At 40.3% G+C, this 19,192-nt stretch overlaps 2 protein-coding genes across 2 annotated transcripts in view; one reads left to right on the top strand and one right to left on the bottom strand.

The window, feature by feature from the left end:
• The window catches only part of PSME3IP1 (proteasome activator subunit 3 interacting protein 1), a 34,073-nt gene extending 24,675 nt beyond the window's left edge, over nt 1-9,398 (top strand). Inside the window, exons 5-6 of the mRNA XM_020965694.2 lie at nt 443-507; nt 8,632-9,398. Of these exons, the coding sequence (XP_020821353.1) occupies nt 443-507; nt 8,632-8,849 (283 nt within the window). The 3' untranslated portion in view covers nt 8,850-9,398. The remainder of the gene's footprint in view (nt 1-442; nt 508-8,631) is intronic.
• Nucleotides 9,399-13,831: 4,433 nt separating this feature from the next.
• CPNE2 (copine 2) overlaps nt 13,832-19,192 on the bottom strand; it is a 93,621-nt gene continuing 88,260 nt past the window's right edge. The window contains exons 15-16 of the mRNA XM_020965691.2: nt 16,834-17,070; nt 13,832-14,464 (exon numbers count right to left, since the gene is read on the bottom strand). Of these exons, the coding sequence (XP_020821350.1) occupies nt 14,357-14,464; nt 16,834-17,070 (345 nt within the window). The 3' untranslated portion in view covers nt 13,832-14,356. The remainder of the gene's footprint in view (nt 14,465-16,833; nt 17,071-19,192) is intronic.

The following is a 19,192-nucleotide window of genomic DNA, read 5'->3' on the forward strand; positions in this document are numbered from 1 at the left end:
AGAGGGTGTAAATGGGGACATTGGCCTCATTTTCCAGTGAAGTGACCATCTAGTTAGTCAGTGGCTTTTGTGGAATTTATCAGATCCCATTCATCTGAACAGTTTTTCAGTAGGTCTCAATACTCTTGAAAGCCTACTTTTAGGTATGATCATAATTTTCTCATTGATACCAGCTAAAGAATAAGGAGTTTGGACAGGGATTAAAGGTATAAAATTGTAATAGTCCCTCACCTAGCTACCTGTTAGTTTTTTGAAGAACTATTTTATTAATAATTATTCAATCCAGAGACTAATTGTGCCAAATAAAAGATGCTTCCCTTCCCTCACCCCCAGTTCTTTGAAGCTTCCCCACAATCTGTCCAAATGGTTAATGAAGCATTGCTCTCCCAGGAACAATCACTTTGTACTGACATAACACGCGTCACCATTTTTCTTGTTACAGTTCAGAGGGCAGCAACAATGTGAAAAGGCTGAAACTGGACACTGAACAAGATGATCAGAATCAAGGTGTGTAGCAACATAAATATCTTACCTTTACTTATAGTACATGTGTACCCTAGGGATATACTGGAATATATGGTATGGACCACTTGACAGTTGAATGCTTTATATGTGCTCTTTTTAAGAAATAGTATGATTATAAACAGGCCTGTGTAATTTTCTGAAGTATTTTGGTAACTGCTCTACAAAGTAATATTAGACCATTAGAGCAGAGAAATTCCAGTTATGGTCTCCCCATATTGGTTATATATAGTCTTAGTGATGGTTTTATTTGAAAAGCATTTTTCTTTTTCTAGTAAAAGTGGCAAGAATTGTAGTTTCCACTTAGATTATAGCCAGTTGACAGTTGAATATCCAAGTGTTTCTGAAGGTTTGTCTTGGTCTGAATTTAGAAATTAAAACCTCTGCCTTTAGTGTAGTCCCCAGTCATTTTTTTTTCTTTTGGTAAAACTGTAACTTGGCTGCCATTTATTTGGTGAAATCTGTTTTAAGTAGTTGTAAGTGAAGGTATGTGCTCTGGTGGTTAAGTCAGGAATTGGAAATTAGTAAGTCATCTCATTCTGTACTTATGGCTCTACCCCTACTGTCCTATGGGATTGAGGCACAGAGGTTAAATCATTGGAGTCATCTATAAACCCAAACAAGTCCTACCTTTATTTCTTAGTAGAAACATAGAATCTTTGAGCTGTAAAGGATTTCAGAGGTCACGTAGTTGGTCTAGGTCATATCTAAATAATAATCCCTTCTGTAATATCTCCAATAAGTAGTCATCTAACTTTTGCTTAAAGATCTCTAGTGATATAGCTCATGCTGCTTTTGAAAAGCTCTTTTACTAAGTTTTTTCCCTTCTATCAAGCCCCAAAATGATATAAAATACTTCAAAAATAATGGATTACCAAAGATGGGCTTACTAGCCATCAGGGAAATTTTTTGCGTATATCTGGTATTCAGTGAAAATATAGCTATTCCGTAAAGCATTAGTCTGCAGCATGTTGGGGTTTCTGGTAGGTGAATCAACTGATTTAATGAGGACCAATACAACTGCAAAGCTGACAGTATTGCTAAATAGCCCTCTTCCCTCATTGTTTTATCTGATTACATGGCACCGTTAAATGTGACTTATTCATTGATGCTGCCTACAACTCAGTAGCATAGTGGATAAAGCACTAGACCGGCCTTGGAGTCAGGAAAACCTGGGTTCAAGTCCTCCCACTGACACATTCTGGCTGTGTGAACTTAGGAAAGTCACTTCCCCTTTCCTGCCAACTCTGTAAGTTGCAAATGAGTTGCCAGTTTGCATCTGTGGAGGGAGTTTCAATACTGGGAGTTCCCTGCACTGATATAATCACAGGTTCAGCCACATGCACATATTTACCTTCAGTAAAACCTACATGGCTTCTTTAAACCATCCTGGTTTAGTTATAGGCAATAAGTCCATGATCCCAGCCTACCTCTGTTCCACCGTTCTTGCCCTGGTTTAGCTATAGGCAATGACATCATGCTCTAATAATAACAACAACTCATATAGCATTCTAACCTGTGTCCTTTCCTCACAACAACCCTGTGAATGAGAGGGCATAGTTATTATCACTCTCATTTCCCAGAAGAGAAAACCAAGGTGCTGAGAGGTTAAGTAGCCCATCAGCCAGTTGGTGAGTGTCACCTGTGCCCATTGTTGTGCTAGTCTCATGCAGCCTCTGTCCACTGAGACACACACTTTGTGCAAGTGCTCCTGGGATGGAGTCCCAGAGTCAGAAGACTAGGATTCACATCCCATTGTGACCTTGGGCAAGTTACTTAACCTTCTAAGTTTTCTCAGTCTCCTTAGCTTTAAAATTAAGAGACTGGACTAGATGACTTCTTTCTCCCTACTCCCCTAGCCACCACCCTGGTTTAGGCCGTTGGCACCTCTTGCTTGTATTATTATAGTAGACTTCTAATTAGTCTCCTTGCATCACATCTCTCCTCTCTCAAATCTGTCTTACATATAGGTACCAGATTCCTGAAGCACAGCTCTGGCCGTGTTACTGCTCTGCCCAGTAAGTTCTAGTAGTTCCCAGTTGCCTCTAAAATCAAGTATAAACTTCTTTTGTTAGCCTTTACAGCTTAACCTCAGCCAGCATTTCCAGCCTTCTTATACCTTGCTCCATTTAGTCTGTGGTGGAGCCAAACTGGCCTTGTAATTGTTTCTGGGCCTTTGCACTGACTGACCCATTGTCTGGAAAGCCTGCCCTTCTTACACTTGAATTTTCATTCAGAGCTCTGTCCTAGGGCCATCTTCTACACGAAGCCTTGCTTAATCCATCCAGCTCTTAATGTCTCTCCTTATAATTTCCTTGTATTTATTTTGTGTATGTTTTGTATATACTAATGTGTGTATGTGTCGTCTCCCTTGGAAGAGTGTAAAATCCTTGTAGAAGAGAGATAGTTTCTTTTTTGTCTTTGTATCTCCAACGCCTAACACAGTATCAAGAAACACTGAAAGCTTATTTAGCTGGTACTGTCTTATCAGATATGATATAGGGAAATGTGTATCTAATTAACAAAGTCAGCTTTACAGTATTAGCTCAACCACATCCCTCTTCTTGCCCTTCAACTCTTCCTAGCAGGGCCTGGGAAGGAAACATTCTGTTAGGGGTCAATATGTTTTACCAGCCCAGAAATCCTCAAAACTGACTTAAGTTTTAATCACCATTGTTTGGTTTCTGAATCTTTTGGACACAAATTCTTCTAGCAAGACCTTGTTGACACGCACAGTAGACAGGGCCCTACAGCTGAATGCAGGCACTGCTTTTGTGCTGCTGCTCCTTAGCTCTGTAGCAGAGCAAGTGAATGCAAAAGTGGGCTCCATCTACTCTCAAGTCACGCATCTGTCTGAATCCCAAGAACACACTCTTATTAGTAATTTTGAGTGTTAATTTGGCTTTACAATGAGCAAATGAAGGAAGCTGGCAAGAGGCATATCCGAATGTGCAAGATTAGAGGGCAGATTTCTTTCTCTTTGGGCAATTAACTACCCTTCTTTTTTCCTTCTAGCAACCTTCTATATAATTTAGGAAACTTAGTTTTCATTTTTTCAAAAGCGTCATTGATGTCATTTCATGACTTTGTCACTTTAGTATATATGATACTGTATTTTTGTGACTGGCTGCTATTCATTGGTTCCGACTATCCTGTCTATAGGGAACAAGGGTTTTTTCCCTTTTATTTTACAAGTGGAATTTCAAAATTAGGTGGTTTAGTTGACAATATATCCAGGATCTTGTTGGTAGATTAACATATATACCTGTCTTTGTCTGCAAAGTATTCCATGTAGGTGATTCCAGATACCTAAAGGTTTTAACACTTATTATAAAGTGTCAAATTCCTTTTGCCCCCACTCACTGCTCCTTTTAAAAAACATTTTAGGTTGGAATCTTTCAGAAATGTTACTTCTGGTTTTTGTTTTTTATGGTCAGTCTGTTTGGCATTTGGAGATCTTCATAACTTGTCCCCTTCCTGCCTTCCAGACTTATTTCGTGTTATTCCCCTCCTTTGGTCCAGTAAAACTGCATTTCTTTCTATTCTTCATACACCTCACTCCATTTCCCATTTCTGTACCTCTACTCTGGTAGACTCCCATGCTTGGCATGTATTCCTGTCCTTACCTCGACCTCTCAGAATCCCTAGGCTCATTCAACACCTACCTCTCAAAAAACAAAAACAAACAAAAAAACCCTGTCTCTCACACTACATTGCTTCTCCCCGATCCTCCACTTTTTGTCTATTTTGTATGTATTTTGCATATATCTATATTTGTGCATGCAGTCCTGCCCATTAGAATATAAACTTCTTGGGGCAAAGACTGTGACATTTTTGTCTTTGTGCCCCTAAAGCCAGGCATGTGGTAAGGCACTTAATGAATGCTTGTTGATTAATTCAATTTGCTGAAAATAATTTTAACTTTTTGTTGAGGAGTCAGGGTTATCATCATCTATGTATATATCTGTGTGTGTATATGTGTATGTATTTAATTGCTACATTGTAACTTAGTGATTCACTTGTGTTACTGAGGTGTGTGTAGAGCTGTTTACACCTACACCAAATGGCCTCAGACTGCTGTGCTTTTTGAGTTCTTATGTCTATTTTCTGTCTCTTCCCTCACTTTCGGCTGCCTTTTTTTTTTTTTGGTGAGGCAATTGGGTTAAATGACTTGGCCAGGATCACATAGCTAGTGTCAAGTGTCTGAAGCCGGATTTGAACTCAGGTCCTCCTGACTCCAAGGCTAGAGCTCTATCCACTGTGTCACCTAGCTGCCCCCCAGCTGCCACTTATTATTGATGTCATTGTATCTACCTCTAGATGTTCTATATTTATCCTTCCTGCCCATTAGCCAACTTGTTGCTTCTGATCAGCTATCAGCTAGAACCAAGCTTTATTAGACTAATAAATAATTTTGAGGGAGAACCTGAAGTAAAAGTACATGAACCTGTCTCTCTCTGTTGACTATATAGATTACTATATAGCTTCTAAATAAACTATAAAGTATACAATATAGCATCTATATAATGCCTATATAGGCTTTGTGACATTTGTTTTGGCTACTTAAAGAGGCCTCACTCTTTAAATCTTGACTTTATTACAGATAGTTGAGGTAGTCAGATAAATGACCTCCAGGAGCGATGTGTTACTGTGTTTAATACTAATACCTAGATCAGGATTACAAACTGTAGCTCAAGGGTCAAATCTACTGGAGTGATTTTTTTACATTTTAAAATATAATAAAAAAACATAATAAAACTATTTTTACATTGTATTAGAAAATGTGAAAACCTTAACCACCTAGTCAGCCTGGATTTGGCTGGAGGGCTGTAGTTTGCTGACTCCTGCCCTAGATGATAACATTTGTTGAAAAGTTTAGTGAGATAAATGATATTCAGATTGTCGTTTAAATATACCAGCCCTTGGTTCACAAACCACTCAGATTCCATCAAGGATATATTCTTTTGTTTTTGATTTTAGAATTGTAGGGGACCTCAGAGGTCACTGAGTCCAACAACCCACACATTTTACTAATGAAGAAACTATACCTCAGAGAAGTTAATTGACTTGCCCAGGTCACAAAGGTAGTAAGTGGCAGAGCCAGGATTTGAACCCAGGTCTTCTGAATCCAGATCCAGAGTTTATTTGCGTTGGGGTCTTTCAATTAAAATGATGCTACTTGCAACATCCTATTTCCATTTCAGTCTTTCAGTGTAGGTCATGGCCTTCCTTTCTTGGGCAGGCAGTGTAGCTTCTAGGAGACTAGGAGAGAAGGAGGGGGAAATCCCATGAATTCTAGTTTGGGCTACATCAGGTCAAGTCAGTAAGCATTTATAAGCACTTTCTGTGTGCCAGGTACTGTGCTAAGTTCTGGGTATACAAAGAAAGGCAAAAACGGTTCCTGCTCTCAAGGAGCTCAGAGTCTTAACAGGAGAGACATCATGCAAACAACTATATGTCCAGAATAAATTAGAGATAATCTTAGGAGTAAGACACTAGCATTAAGAATAGAGAGATAAGGAGGGAAAGAATTCCAGGCATAAGGGGCAGCCAGGGAAAATGCACAGTCAGTAGATGAGGTGTCTTATATGAAGGACAGCAAGGAAGCCTGAAACAGTGGATGGTAGAGTATATGCAAGGGAACAAGTATTTTAAAAAAACCCAAACCTAGAATGGTAGGAGAGGGCCAGGTTTTGAAGGGCTTTAAAAGCCAGAGGATTTTCTCTTTCGAGTTTATTGAATAGGGGTGACATAGTCAAACTTGCTTTTTAGAAACATTAATTTGACAGCTGAATGGAGGATGAAGTGGGGAGATACCTGAGACAAGGAGACCAACCAGAAGGATACGGCAGTATTCTGGGCATGAAGAGATGAGGAATGTGCACCTTGTCACTAACGTGTCAGAGTCAGAGCAGAGAAAGGGCCATACACAAGAGATATTATAAAGGTGGAATCAACAGACCTTGGCAACAGATTGACTATGGGGATAAGAGATGGTAGTTTTGTGTTATGAACTTATGAGTATGGTATTGTCCTATACATTAATAAGGAAGTTAGAAAGAGAGGATGGTTGGGGGGTAAGACAATTAGTTGAGTTTGAGGTGTCTATAGGACATCCATTTTGAGGAGACCAGTATGCTGTAGGAAATGTGAGACTAGAGATCAAGAGAAAGGTTAGAACTAGATAAATAGATCTAATAACTCCCTCCATAGAGATTAGTTGGTATAACTTGGATGAATATGCAGCAAAGGATACTAAAAAGGAGCTTGTCGGATCAGGTAGGAAGAGAATATGGAGAAAGCAGTATAATGAAAACCTATAGCAAAGAGAGTACCAAAGAGAAAAGGATAATAAACAATGTTAAAAGATTCAGAGAAGTCAAGAAGGATGAGGTTTGAGAAAAGGCTGTTAGATTTAGTGATTAGGAGATGCATCTGTAACATGCTCTGTTTGGAAAGTCATTTAATCTCTGCCTCATTTTCCTCAGTAAAAGAAAGTTAGTGCCACATATCTCCTTACTGCCCAGTTCCTCCTTGGAGAAACTAAAGGCATTTGTCCATCTATTGATTAATCATTTTTTTCAATTAAATGAGCATTTTTTTTCCTCTCCTACCTCCGTTGCCCACTGGAAAAAGAAAAACAAAACTCTTGCAAATAAAATGCATGGTCAAGCAAAACCAATTCCCATGCTGGCCATTCACTGGTCCTCTGTAATCATGGACAGCCATTGCATTGATCAGAGTTCTTAAGGCTTTCAAAGTTGTTCTTTATTTCCCCCATAATACTGTTGTAGATAGATTGTTCTGGTTCTGATCACTTCACTTTACATCAGTTCATGCGAGTTTTTCCAGGTCTTTCTGCAACCATCCTGCTCATCATTTCTTTTTTTTTTTCTTTAGGTTAGACCTGTGCTTTCTTTATTCTAGATTTGTCACTGTTAGTAATAATGGAATGTCAAAGTTACCAATTATATCTTTCATCTGATTCTTCTTGTGATGCTGATAATCTTTAAAAATTGGCTTGCTGTTATTATTTCTGTCTTCACTTTGTCCCTTGGTTCTTTTATATTGAAAATTTTAAAAACAAATCCAGTTCTCTGATTTGGTAACTACGTTCCTTTCAGCATTACATAACACTCTTGCCTGTCTCTTTCAAGGTATTCTGATTGAAATTAAAATTATTTCATATCATCATTACCACTGTTCCTATTCTTACACTTGAATATTTTAGATCAAGATTCCAAATTTTAGTCTACTGCCATTTTTTTTACATTGTATTAGCTTGCATTGCAAACTGTATTTTTTTTTTATCCATTCTATAACACCATCATTTCTTACAGGACAATAGAACTCTATTACATTTGTGTACCATGTAACTTGATCAGCCATTTCTCAATCCATGGGTGCTCACCCCCTTAATTTCTAATTCTTTACCACCATAATAAAGAGTATTACTTTAATGACCTTCCAGGAAAATATTTAAATGATAAGTACATAGGTTGATTAATATTTATTGGGCAGATTAATGTGGTGAGGATTTCAAATTGTTAGAATTGTATACAGTCACTTCACCTGTAACCCCCAGTTTCTTCATCTGCAAAATGGAGTTAATAATACTTATGCCACATACCTCACTGGGTTTTTGTGACTGTTTTGTAAACCTTAAAATGTGTCATATGAGAGTTGTTTATCATTAGTAATAATACTGATGTTTGATAATATAGTCACAATAAGGAAAAAGCTGGGTCCCCAATCTGAGTTTCTCAGCTTCAGTATTATTTTTTCTTATAAGATTTGAGTAAATCTCTTTATTTCTATTTCACTTGATCTTTTTTTTTTTGGGTGAGGCAGTCAACACTTGATCATTCTTTAAGTCAGTTCAATGCAGTAAGCGGTATGAAGCACCTGCCAGGTAATGTGGTATATGTTGGGAATATAAAGATAAGACAGAACATAATCCTTGTCTCTGCCTGTCTCAAAGAGACATTGAATGAAGGTTAATGAGCTCAGGGATATGAATTTATTTCTTTACAAAAATGCTGTACCAAGTCATAGAGCATCATCACTTAAAAAATGTAATAATAGTCCCCAATGCCTTTCTTTCCACAGACACTCCATCATGTGTGCCACTTGGAAGCAGTTCCTTGAGTGGTTCTACCATTCACTGCCCCTCTGCTGCTGTCTGCATTGGGATCCTTCCAGGCCTAGGAGCCTACTCTGGAAGCAGTGATTCTGAGTCCAGCTCAGACAGTGAAGGCACCATTAACTCTACTGGAAAGATTGTGTCCTCGGTTTTCCGCACCAACACTTTCCTCGAGGCTCCGTAATTCCTTCTGCCCATGATTCCATTGCAGGAGGCTCCTCCCCCATGGGGTGGTCTGGACACTTCGTTTTGCCCTTGGGCATTACCTTCCTTGAAAACCTCCTTTGCCTGCTTCCTGTGCACACAGCTACGTCTTTAACTTAGTCTAAGAATATGCTAGAATCCTAGCTGTGGGAGCTAGATGTTTTGTTTTTGTTTCCTACTCTTGGTACAGGGGACTGTACCTGTTGTGTTGTCTTTTCACTCTACTCAGCTGGGTAAGGGGCAGGGCAAGTGAGAAACCTGCTGAAAGCATCTCCTTGAACAGAAGACATCTGCTGGTTTGCTGAGGGTTTGGTTATTTTTTTCCCTCTCCAGCAGAACTAAGGCAAAGACAGTTATTGAACAGTTATTGTTTGAATATTCTGTTAAGGCCAATTTTACAGCATCATTTTGTTACACTGCATTTTGGAGTGTTAGGAGGAAGAGAACTGATCCAGGTGATGATATGGAGAACTTTCCTGACACTAACCAATTCCTGATGTCGTGTAGCTAAATAAAGATTCTCAATTCATATCTGTAGTGGGTGCCTCTTATCACTCATTTATTGTTCATTCTCAAGGTCTTCTTATACTTGGCTATTCCTTCTATCCCCCCTCTTACCCCTCCTCACAAACCCCAAACAAAGCACCCAATTGACTAGTGAGATCAGTGACATCTCATATGACATCTCATATGAAGGCTGTTTTCTAAAAAGTAGGTCAGAGTTGAAGTATGCTTGAATCTTCTTGCCTAGCACAGTAATAGAAAGAATTTGGTGAGAATAGAGAACTTTTTTCCCTAATAAACAATCATTTATTAAGCACCTACTATGTGCTAGGTATTGTCTGTGCTAAGCACTGGGGATTGATTGATAGAACTTCTTCAGTTGTACCCATTAATAAAAGCTGCCTATAGTCCTGTTTAAAAAAGTAGCTTATTTGAAGGAGCTCACAGAATCCAGCAAACCCTAAAAGGCTAAACACAAGTGATACACATGCTTAGAGTGTCTGAACAAATGGTATATGACTCAATTGAAGCTGTTCCCTTAATGTGAGATAGAGTTTTGGCTTTCAACTGTTGAAGATATTTTTAGGGTGTATACTCCTAAGGGATCAGCCCTAACCCTTCCCTGTACTGATGCCTAGTATATCACTGACTACATCAGCTACTGATGCTTTACTCCCTTCACTACCAGAAAATCTCAGGGGCTGCAGTGGATTCCTACTCTAGTTATGGAAACCTTGAGGGTGGAGGAGTAGGCATAGTGTTAAGAAATCTGAACCATTGCTTTAGTCTCTGTGTCAATTATTTCTCATTTAGGTGTCAGACTGACACACACACACACACACACACACACACACACACACACACACACACACACACTCCTGTAACAGGTCAAGAAGTAATCTTATATGGCTTGAGGGACCCCCTCAACTCATTTTTCCCGTGCTCCTTACAATGACACTTTGATTTCCATTGGCAGATGGCAACTCCTCTTCATCGATAAGTTGGCTTCTTGTAAATTCCTTCTCTTTCCTTCTACAGAGCTGCAGTGTGCTCATTGTACCTTGGCTGTCAGCACAGGCGGGGCTGCCCTGTCTTAACAAACAGCTGTTTAGGTAAGACGGGTGTGTAGGCACCTTCTGCTTTGTTTGTTTCATTGTTTTTATGGTAGTGCTGTCGTGATTACAGCATGTACACCCATTGAGCCTTGGAACTGTCACAAGCCACATTAGAGAATGAGAGCTACTGTCTAGTTTGGTCTTTAAGATATCTTGCCATACCTAGAACGAACTTAGAAATGAATGCAGTTGCTAAAAGCAATACATTACTTTGAATGTGTGCTCAGTAAGCATTTGAAGAACAAAATCTATATTATTTAACTATGTTGATGAAAGAAACAATTGTAGGGAGAATAGCTCTTCCTGCTGCTGTTTTTGTTCTTAATGTATCAAGAGATTATAAAACTATGATCTGTGTTTTACATTTTTCCTCTGTGCCCATTAATCATATCCTTGGCCTTAGATCAAAACAGTATTTGTAGTAACAACTAATAGCAAAGTGAGGGTCTGATGATTGCCTAATAGCTTAAGCAGCCTTGACAAGTGTCCAGTTTATCTTGTGGTTTTGATTCAAAGATGAATGGGGGTGGGGAGGGAGGAAGGGCAAAGGGAAGCCTTTTAAATCATAAAGAACATTTCATAAAATAATCAGCAAATACAGTTCATGTTTAAATCCAATTCAGCTGGTTAATTAGAGATGAAAAGCCTGGTTAATAAATTTAAAACACCTGTATCCCTCAGACTTATCTTCTGAAGAACTTTAGTGTGAGGCTCACACCCTTATGGGAAAGAAGTAGTCCAGAAAGGTTAATTCCACCACTGCCATTACAGGTAAAGAAATGAGGAACTTGGAGCTGGGAGTTCCACCTCAGCCTGTACTCCTCAAAGACTGAGCTTAACAGGGGAAATTAAATACTTAATTCAGAGGTTGAATAATTCTCAGATCAGCCATCATACCAGCCTGTGGATCTTTTCTAATAGGATGCCATCACAGTTTTATATCCCACCAGACATTAAAGAATTGCTGGTGAAAATGGCAAAGGGCAAAATCGACCAGCTTATTCTAGTTCCTTGCCTTCTGAGCTAAATGTTAATTAGTTTGGGACACACAGTTCTTTGGCTCCAGTGTTGTAGCTGTGGGTATGTGGCTCAGCTGTTGCCTTAAACCCCTCTGGAAAAACAAAAATGAAAGCTTGCTGGCTCTGCACAGTCATTTGGATTTGGGTATTTCTTGATTTCCTTATGTACCAAGCCCACTTAGCTGTGACAGCAGCATGGAACTGGAGCTCTGCTTGTTGGGAGGCAGGAAATTTAGACCTCTATCTGTAGTCACAGGTTATACACAACAAGCTAGTTGCACATTCGTGCTGTGGCAACACTGGCCAAAGCTGGTGCTTTGCTGCTTGCTTACCTGTGTAGCAATAATTTGGGGGCAAGAGTTAGGAGTGTTGGAGTTACAGTAACAAGGAGAATCTAATGCCCCCATTAATTGCCTGTCAGCCTGAAAGGAGTCTGACAAAGAAGTGGAGTGACATTTTCTCCCAAACTCCCACCTTTCATTTAAATAAGAATCTTTCCCATGACTGAAGAATCACAGAATTCCAAAATTGGAAGACTTTGGAGATGCTGTAGTGCAATCTTGACTGATTGTAAATCTCTGTAGCATTCACTTACAGAGAAGAGCATGGCATGATGGAAAGAGGGCCAGGACACTTGGGTTCAGATTCTGCCCTTTTGTTTTTTTTCTTCACTGACATTTTTTTATTAAATATTTGGCCACGTCTTATGGAAGAAAATACACATAGCTCACAACTTCAGAAAGCACATTTGCAGTCCAGATGGTTTAGTTACAAGAATGATCCCTCTATGGCACACACTCAGCAGGAGCAGCAGGCCTAGAGATCCACAGCTTGGGATGGCCCTGGCAGGGGTAGTGAAGGCCAGCAGGGCATCTTTACTGTTTTGTCTGTGTGACCACTGGCAAGCCTCCTCACTTCTCTCAGCCTCAGTTTCCTTGTGAGTAACATGAACATGATCTGTACTAGGCATACGTTACAGGGGTCAATGTGAAAGAGATTCAGATGTGTCTATGGGAATGTCTGCCAACCACTTGGTAAGTTTTAAGATGCTCTACAATTGTCAAATATTTTTAAAACTCATCAACAACTGCTGACGAGTGGTTTCTGATGAGGAGTGCTATGTCCTTGGTACATATTTGAAGCATGTGCCTCTAGAGTTTATCACATACAGAACCTCTAGAGAAGGGGAATTCGCTATTTTAACTATAATTTGAAAATGCTTCATGTGGAGGTAAAATTTGTTTTCCTATAGAATTTTCCCTATTCCTCCTAATTTATTTTGTCCTCTGTAAAATATAATCACAGATTCTTGAAATATATACGAGGACACAGCCTCTATCCCTCATCAGAAAGCATTGGTTGGAAAAAGTGTCTTCATTGATAGCACCAAAGATGTCTCATCTTGTCATGTCTTCTAGTTCCTGTTGCCCATAAGCAATAAAGTAGCTAATTTACAGCTATGAATGCACACTTTCTAGCTGTCCTGAATGGTGTCTTTATTTTAGGGCTGTGGTTTGGCCTCCTGAGGTATTTGGAGCTTCGCTGGGCTCTGACGGGCTTTGGTGGCCATAAGCAGGAAATACCAACTGCAGGAAGCATCTGCAATGAGAAAGTTATGATCTATTTTCTGGGTCAGGTCATTTTCCTAAAGAGCTACCCCCCCCAATAGCTTGCATAATCAGTAAGTAGATGGTAAACAACCTGTTATGTGCACATTTCCATTAACAATCTTAAGGGAAGTCTGATCATTGAACAAATAGCCCAGTTCTAGAGATGAGTTCCAGCTCTGCAGCTGCCCTTCCACAGGCACACCTCCTCCTAAGTAGGGCTTCCCCTAGTTATCTCTTCTGAGGACCCTCTTTGAATGTTCAAGATGAAACACCATGCAGGAGATGGTGGCTTTTAAGGGTAAAAATCAGCATTAGCCCTGGGAAAGAGTTATGGAAAAAAAAGGTTTGTTTGGTAGGATGGAGATATGCTGTACACACTAGGGGGGATGCGGCATTCCTCAGATTCAGCAGCAGGCTTCCAGACCCCCTGTCCCCCAGAGCCAGCCTCAGAATGACTGAGACACTTACAAGTATGAGCTTGTATGGTTCTTTTACTGTTTCTATCAGGTGGGTGTCAAAATGATTGTCCTGGAGCTGGGTGTGGTCCATTTTCCAGTTTTTGAGGGTATTCCTTAAACAGAAATTATGAGAAGGGACCCTGTACAAACCAGAGTGAGGAGGTTGAGGCCAGGGCCTGTATACAGTAAAATAAGCTACATTGGAACTTGGCTTCTCAGATTTGTAACCCCCCAGGCTTTGTCCAAGGAAAGAAGCTTTCATGGAATGTCTGAGTTTCTTTATTAACCTGAGTATAACAAATAGAACATATACACAGTATAAAAATGAACAGAGCATGAGAGAGGTATAGGCTTAACACAAATACATAACAGATACACCTTTTTTTTAATCATCATATATAGCTAGTTGCTTGAAAAAAAAACCAGTTCTGATTGTAAAAATTTATTCTCTTTGATAATTATTCCACTAAAATTATACAAAGTACATTCAATACTTGAAAATGATGGTAGGGAGGAGAAAGGAGTGGCCCTGTGTGGCATGGTAGTATCATCAGGGTTGGCAAATTTGACAAAGGAAACCCAGCTGTGTTTGGGAGAGTTCAGGAGAGTGTCCAGTTGTGTTAAAAAAAAAAAAAGGCCGATTTGTTTTTTTTGAAAAAACAAAACAAAAACAAAAACCAGCAGTGAGGAAGCCTGGTGCACGTGCGCTTTCCTTGGGGACTGTGATGAGGTTTGGCTGACATGCTGATGCCATTCTGAGGGGAAAGGAGGCTGCTGGAGGCTATGCAGGCTCACAGCTGCCAGGCGGCAGGTTTTTGTGTTTGAAATACTGCACGACTTGCTGGGGCAGCTCTGCCAGCACAGCTTTAGCCAAGGTTTCTTTCGGTGCCTAGGGGACAACAGGAGAGAAAAGGCAGGATTAGTGACTTCTTGGGTGGGTCATTTTATAACACTGGAGTGTCATGAAATGATGATACATGAAGACTGTAAACAGAAAGGGCAACTGAAAACAAGTCTAAATGCTGCAAAATTATAACCAAATATAGCCCTAAAGAATAAATATGAGAATGTACCTCCTTGCTTTGTAGAAGTGGAGGACTATGGGAATGGAAATCTCCTACAATATCAGACTTGGTTGATACGTGGGTTGCTTTTGAATTGTTTTTTCTTCTCTGTTATAGGGATGACTGAGAAGGGAGATGGGGAAGGATATATTGGGGAATAAAGGTGATGTAAACTAAAGATATCAATAAAAATAAAACCAAATAATGTTTACTTCTTGCCTGTACTCTTTTTCCTTTCCTTCCCACCTCTAGCATCTTGGAGGAATTCTGCTGGTCTCTCCTCCCTGACCACTCTAAGTCTCCTAAGGGGAGGAAGGAAGGGAAAGGTCTATACTTTGGCAAGTAAGTTTTCTAGGAGAGCTAAAGGAAGAGAAAGAGAAGTTTGGCTTGGTGCTTAAGTCTCTCACACAAGGCCATCTATAAATACAAAAGTACACATACAACACATACAAAAGTATAAGTGACCTAAAATGACACAAACATTCAAGGCCTGTTCACTGAATGAGAGGTTGAGGGGAGCAGAGCAGGTTTCACTTTTGAGCTTCCTCTCTGGCCTTGTGAAATAGACCTTTGCCACTGTTATATGCAGGGACCTAGATGCAAACCCTGGGATCCCAAGGTCATTTACCACTATCACATGTATCTCATATATATATATATATATATATGAGTGTCACCTGAAAAGCCAGTAAGCCAGTGTTAGGATGACTGGAGGCACTGGTTCTTCTAACAGGTGGCTTCTCAGAGCAAAAGTAAAAAGTTATTGTCTTACAGGAGTCTCAGAGGTAATCACCCAAATGTGGAACTATATCTAATCCATCTCTTAGAGTGACAGTGTCCATAGCCCCTCGGTAGCCTTGATGACTGGCCATTACTGTACTACCCCATATACCTTTATAGTGGGCCCTACCACACTATTCTCAATTACATACCTTCCAGCGAAGTATGCCATGGATCACTCTTGCTGTCCATACCTTTGCTCATGCTGCTCTCCACACAGGGAGTGCTTTCTCCCTTCCCTTATGCCTATCCAGATTCTACCCATCCTTCAAGGTCCATCTCCAGGAAATCTTCAGACTACATGAATCAATTCCTTTTTCTAACTCCTATTGTACTTATTGTTTAGATGACCCAACACTTTATCATTTATCATAGTCACTAATGCTCTCCCCCTCCTCTTCAAACCATCAGGTATATACTTACTGGAACATGTATTCTTTTCCCTTCCCCAGGAAAATGTACACTTCTTGAGGAGTGGGACTTTTTCATTTTGTCTTTGCATCCTCTATGCATAACACAGTACCCTGCACACAACAGGTGCTTACAAATGCTTGTGTTGTTATTTGTATTATCTGATTGTTTCACAAGGTTATGCCTTAGTTCCTGCAGTTAAAATTAAGCTGTCTAATGTTTCTTTTTATCATCCAAGGCCTCCTAAGCACAGGGCATGGCATACAGTAATACCTCAATGCTGCCTGTGAAACCTTGGGCAAATAAATTACTTTGCCTCACTTAGCCTCAGTTTTCTTATGTCTAAATTGAGGGAGTTAAGACTACATGATCTTTAAGGTTCTGTTTTAGTTCTAGAGCCAGTGATTCTATGACTGACAGTGTAGTGTTAATAAATAAGAAGAGCATTATTTACTAACGGTCAGAATCCCGAGTTCTAATCCCAGCTTAGCCAGTGATTAGCTTATGATTTGAACCAAGTCCGTCTGCTTCTGTGAGCCTCTATTTCCCCATCTGTATAATGAGGTTAGTTTGGATGGACTTAGGGCTATTCTAGCTGTGATGCGACCCTGTGCAAATGGACCAAATAGAATCATAGAACTTTAGACGAGGAAGGGACCATACTCTAGTAATGGCAACAATTAAAATTGTATATACTTTAAGGTTTATAAAGCAGCTTACATATGTAATCTCATTTGATCCTCCTCATAATCCTGCGAGTTAGGTGATATACCTATTTTTCAGAGGAAGAACCTTGGCCTGAGAGGAGTTAAGTGACTTGCCCAGGGTCATACACCTAGTAAGTATCTGAGAAGGGATTTGAACTCAGCTCTTCCTGACTTTACACCCACTGCTGTATTTTGTAGACGATCCCAACATTGATGTCTGAATCTTATTTTCTATACATATACTTTTTGCCTTGGTGCCCCTCCTCCTTCCCAGATTCCCCCTACCCAAGGCTCACATTGCGGAATTCCCGAAAGGGCACAAACTGCACAATGTCTCGGGCTGCCTCCTCGCCAGTGTGGGAACGAAGAGCACGAGTATCGCCATCCAGGAACTCCATGGCAGCAAAGTCAGCATTGCCCACACCCACAATAATGATGGACATGGGCAGCTTGGAAGCCTGTACAACTGCGTGACGGGTCTCATCCATGTCGCTGATAACTCCATCAGTGATGATGAGGAGGATGAAATATTGCTGCAAGGAAGATGAATGAGGTGACAGTTAACTGTTCCAGTCTGCCCCTTCCCCACATACTTACCTTCTTCCTACTCAAACTCTGGAGCTGGTGGTATTTTCATGGCTTCTGTAGTTACGTGGGAATATGATTCGATCCCTGCCAGAGCAGCCAAACCCATTCCCACCTCTGCTTTTGTTCCCTGTAGGTGGGATAACTGGCCATTACCCCATCTGGAATGCCCTTTTTTCCTTCCCACTGAGCTAAGCGCTACTTATCACTCAAGGTCCACTTTGTCTATGAAACTTGCTGACTATTCTAAAGCATAGTTATTTTTTCTTACTTTCCATAACACCTATAGTCTGAGCCCCATAGTTAAACACTAATTTTTGTCCATTTTAAAATGTCAAAGTGCTTATCTTTCAAAGCTCAGATGCTATCTCCTCCATGAAACCTTTCCTGATCCCTCCAGTTGTTAGTACTTTACTATTAATCTAGCATTTATTAAGCATATACCATGTGCCAGACACTGAGGACACAAAGGCAAAAGTGAGCTAATTCCTGCCCTCAAGGAGCTTACATTCTATTTGGGGAAATAAAATGTGTGTTGGGGGAGGAGCATAATTTGGAGTGGGGGAAGGCACTGGCAGTTGAGAGATCAAGAAGGATGAAAAAGATGACACATAATCTGAGTCTTAGGGGGAAAACTAAAATAAAGGGGTTCCAGGAGGTGGGAGTATATTCCAGACATGGAGTTGGGAGAGGCAGTGTTGTATGAGGAACCTTAAAAGGCTGTCTGGCTGGGCTGTAGAGTGCAACAAGAGGAGTAGTATATAAGGCTGAAAAAGTAAGAAGAGGACAAGTTGTGAAGAGCTTTGGATGCTAGAGAAGTTTACAGTTGATTTAAAGGGTCATAGGGAACCACTGGAATTTACCGATACGGCCAAGCCTGCACTTCAGGAAAATCTTTTTGGCAGTCAGATAGAGGAACTAGAATGGGGAGAGACTCAAGGCGGGGAGATCAGTGAATAAGCTCTGGTAGTAGTCCTGGTGAGAAGTGAAGAGGTCCTGAACTAGTGTGAGTGAAAACAAGGGAATGGATCCAGGGAGAGAGAGTGTGAAGGTAGAAGTAATAAGATTGGGTAACTGATTGATGCCCTCAACAGAAACAGAAAAGAGGGGTGGATTTAGAGGAAAGATGAGTTCTGTTTTGGACATTGCTGGGTTTGAGGTGCCTGTGAGACATCTAATATCTAATAGACAGTTCATAATAATAGGACTGGAGCTTAGGAGACAGATTAGGACTGGATATGTATGTAGAGAAGGAAAAGAGGGTCCAGCACAGAGAGTCTTTGGGGGTGTGATATGAATGATGACCCACGAAAAGGGCTTGAGAAGGAACAGAAAAACAGGTAAGAGGTGAATTAGAATGGAGCAGTGTCACAAAAACCCAGAGAAGATAGTATGGTCAGCATCAAATGCTACAGAGAAGGAAATCTAGGACTAGACTGAGAAAAGATCTTGAAATTTGGCATTTTAAGGGAGATCATTAGTAACTCTGGAGAGAGGAACTGAGTGATGAAGTTCAAAGCCTGACTACAAAGAGTTGTGAAGAAATTAGTGGAAGTGCAGAAAATGAGCATTAACAGCTTTTCTAGTTTGGCTGTGACACAGTGGGTTTTTTTTTTAAAAGGATAGAGACTTATGAGTGACTGTAGGCAATAAGGAAGAAGACAGTAAGAGATTGAAGAGTTGGGGGAGGGGCATACTTGTTGAGGGTATGTGTGGAAGACTTGGCCTTGGTGGAAGAACCACCTTTTCATTAGAATGGAATGAAAGGGGGATAAGATCAAGGGGTTGTGAAGTAGGGGTTGGCCATGAACGGCCTTGATTTTCTTAGTAAAGTGTGAGGCAGGCATGTGGTGGTGGTGCTGAGGTCTCCGGAGAGTGGGAGAGAGAATCATTTAGTGAGGACCCACTTGAGATTAGATTAACAAATTTATAATGGATGCAGTCAGCACAGTTGCATCAGTTCTATTCAGTAGCATGGCAAGTAATGGAATAGGAACATGGATATGGATAGTGGGAAAAACCAGGGTTGGGATTTGGCAGGACATGAGTAGCTTTAGGACAAGGGAGCTA

Source organism: Phascolarctos cinereus, unplaced genomic scaffold, assembly GCF_003287225.1.
Source record: "Phascolarctos cinereus isolate Bilbo 61053 unplaced genomic scaffold, phaCin_HiC Scaffold_2;HRSCAF=192, whole genome shotgun sequence".
Classification (NCBI taxonomy): Eukaryota; Metazoa; Chordata; class Mammalia; order Diprotodontia; family Phascolarctidae; genus Phascolarctos; species Phascolarctos cinereus.